We start from the raw sequence: 3207 nt of genomic DNA, 5'->3' as shown, positions 1-3207 counted from the left end.
ACAAATTCCTTTTAGAACTTGGAGAATATAGAGCATTATTTATGGAAAATTTTGTTCCATTCGGTAAAGTAAAGTTTGCTTTACCAGTTCCTTCAATCACGTCTGCAGGACCTGATATTGTATTGACGACAATTCTTGTCGGTTTTATATCAGAGAAATATCTCTTTTGTCTCAGAATAGTGTGCGTTGTTCCACTATCTGGTATGCATATTTCACGAATCCGTTTCTTGGATTTTGCTTCATTACCATTCTGATCCATTTCTGAAATTGTCATAAATATAAAAGGAAACATAAAATTCATTCATATAAGGAAAAACACAATAATTATACATTAAGGTGATGTTAAAACATCATTATTTGTTTAAAACAAGAAATGTAATAATTATACATGGTAATACTGAAAACTATTCAATACTCTTATCATAGGCATTTCGATTCTCTTCAGGAGTAATCTAGTCCAGCTCATTAGCGAAGTCGGAGGATTCAAGGTATGAAGTCCCTTCAACATTTTCTGTGAGGTTCACCTCTTTAGCCTTTCCTTTTATGGACTCTTGATATAACTTGCACAAATGTGGGGGAGTACGACAGGTACGGGACCAATGTCCCTTACATCCACATCTGTAACATACAGTCTCACTTTTCTTTGTGGTATCCTCTTCGGTTTCTTTGCCTTTAGGAGGTTGTTCAGATCTAACCCATTTGTTAGATCTAATACTTTTAGGATAGTAAGGCTTTCCACGTTTGTTGTTGAAACGCCGACCACGACCTCGGTTGGTCTGGTTTCTCCTTCCCGAATATTCTACCGCCGTAGCATTCACTTCGGGAAATGCCTTGGCTCCCGTAGGTCGGGAATTATGGTTTTTGATTAGTAACTCATCGTTCTTTTCAGCCAACATGAGTGTTACCATCAATTCAGAAAATTTGGTGTACCCACATTTTCTGTAAATTCGGGATAAGACGTTGTGTTCTTTGTGGAAAGTATTATATGTCTTGTCAAGCATTTCTGCTTCGGTGACAGGGTTACCACAATATTTTAATTGTGCAACTATCCTCAAGATAGTGGAATTGTAATCTCTAACCCTTTGGAAATCCTGAAACCTCAGGGTTTTCCACTCTTCAAGAGCGTGAGGGAGATTGATTTCCTTTTGATTATCGAACCTATCTTTCAAGGCTTGCCATAGTACGGCTGGGTCCTCAACGTCTCCATAGTCGTGAGTTAGATTCTCATCTAAATGCTTCTTCAGGAAGATAATCGCTTCGGCTATATGCTCGGGTGGCGATTTGTTACCGACTTCTATCGCTTCGGTTATCTTTTTTATTACAAGATAAGGTTTCACATTTGTGACCCATCTGACATAATTTTCGCCGGTTACTTTCAGAGCCGGGAACTGGAGTTTCTCGATGTTTGCCATTTGTATTTCTAAAACACAAAATAATAATTTTATTAGAACTTCATAATTTAAAAACCGTTTACATTAATCATACAAGCAATTACAAGGAGAAGCGATGTAAAGAAAATTAAACCGATATTCATCTTAAATTCACTCGGAGTAAATTCTCCAACGAATAAACCATAAATAGAAACACAAATAAAAATGGCACATAAAAACAAAAGTGCGCGAATCATCTTTCTTGAAATGGAAAATCGGAGGAGAGCGATTTGAAATTTTTGAGAGAAGATGAAATGTTTTGGATGATGAAATGGAGTGAAAATGAGTTGTATTTATAGGTGAAAAACACTGTTCATAACCGTTGGAGAAAGGGAAATTTTTGAAAAAAATTTCTTTGTGACCGTTGGGGTTAAATCGAGTGCACCAAAATTAGTCTGAAAATATCGTATTAAACGGTCAATCAAATCTATAAAATTTCATAAAAGTAAAAAAATATGACAATAAAATATTTATGTTATGACAACAAATCATGCGACGGCTCAGCCGATCAATGCAGAGTAATAAATAAATTATACGGCGGCTCGGCCGACCAATTAATAATAAACAGAATATAAGGCGGCTCAGCCGACCAATAAATAATAAACAGAATATGAGGCGGCTCGGCCGACCAATAAATAATAAACAGAATATGAGGCGGCTCTGCCGACCAATAAATAAATTAAATTACTAGTAAATAATATAGGCGGTATTCCGGCCATTATAACATGATATAAAAAATAGTAGAGGCGGTATACCGACCATTATAACAGGGTATAAATGATACAAATAAATTTTACCGAATCGCAGAGTGATCGTGCTGATAACGTGTTATAAAAGAACTGAAATTTATTATATCGCAGGAATTTAAATAAGGGCAAAATTTTATACCCGTACGAAGAAGATAACACTGATAAGAAGAGAGGATGTGTTATTAAAGGAGAAGGATGTGTAATCGTGTTTTACAAATGATCGAAAACTCCGTATTTATAGAAAAAAATTACTGTGCAAATAGTGAAGCGGGATCCATATATTTAATCGCATTCGGCATTTTCTTCCTTTTTCCCGGGGCTGGAGCTGTTCTTTTTCATGACAAAACAACTTTTTCTTTAGTTGTTATTATTATATCTTATTTCTTTTTCTTTTTTCTTAAAATATTTGTTACGGGTCCTCCATCATTTTTTTTTTTTAAAATTTTGACAGCATCAGAAAAAAAAAAAAATTAAGCATTTTCTTTTCTTCTCTTTTTCAGATCAGCATTCTTTTTTTGGAAACAATTTATTAAAAAAAATTAAAAATATCACTGATGATTTATGTCCGTGAAAAATTATAATTTAAATTCCATTTTTCTATTTATCACTAATAAATATTTTATAATAATAAAAAAAATACCAATAATTTATTTAAGAATATTGAACCACAAATTAACATTCAAATTAAATTTAATAAAAATATATAAATAAAATTTTTTCTAAATTTTTTTTCTCTTTTATATAAAACTTCAAATCAAAATAAGATATTTCATATATTTTATTACCTTATATTATAATTAAGTTAAAAAAAATATATTAAAATATTCCTATTGTTCATAAAAATAAAATTTGACAATTTTCTTATATATAAAGAGTATCATTTTAAAATTTCAATTTAGTTATATTTATTTTATTTTATTTTACTTCTTTCATTCACAATATATGTTGTTTACTTACGACACAGATTAAGAAATTCAATATCTTCTAAAAAAATATTTTAAAGATATAATTTTAAAATCATTCGACGA

The 3207-nt window shown here is 31.6% G+C and overlaps 1 protein-coding gene across 1 annotated transcript; it reads right to left on the bottom strand.

The window, feature by feature from the left end:
• Positions 1 to 452: 452 nt before the first annotated feature.
• Positions 453 to 1412, bottom strand: LOC125583833. Its single transcript, XM_048751356.1, has one exon. It carries the CDS (start codon positions 1410 to 1412, stop codon positions 453 to 455), a length of 960 nt encoding a protein of 319 aa, XP_048607313.1.
• Positions 1413 to 3207: the final 1795 nt, after the last annotated feature.

This window comes from Brassica napus, chromosome C3 (genome assembly GCF_020379485.1).
Source record: "Brassica napus cultivar Da-Ae chromosome C3, Da-Ae, whole genome shotgun sequence".
Taxonomy (NCBI): domain Eukaryota; kingdom Viridiplantae; phylum Streptophyta; class Magnoliopsida; order Brassicales; family Brassicaceae; genus Brassica; species Brassica napus.
The sequence above is the reverse complement of the archived record's forward strand: the minus strand, read 5'-3'. Positions and strand labels throughout refer to the sequence as shown.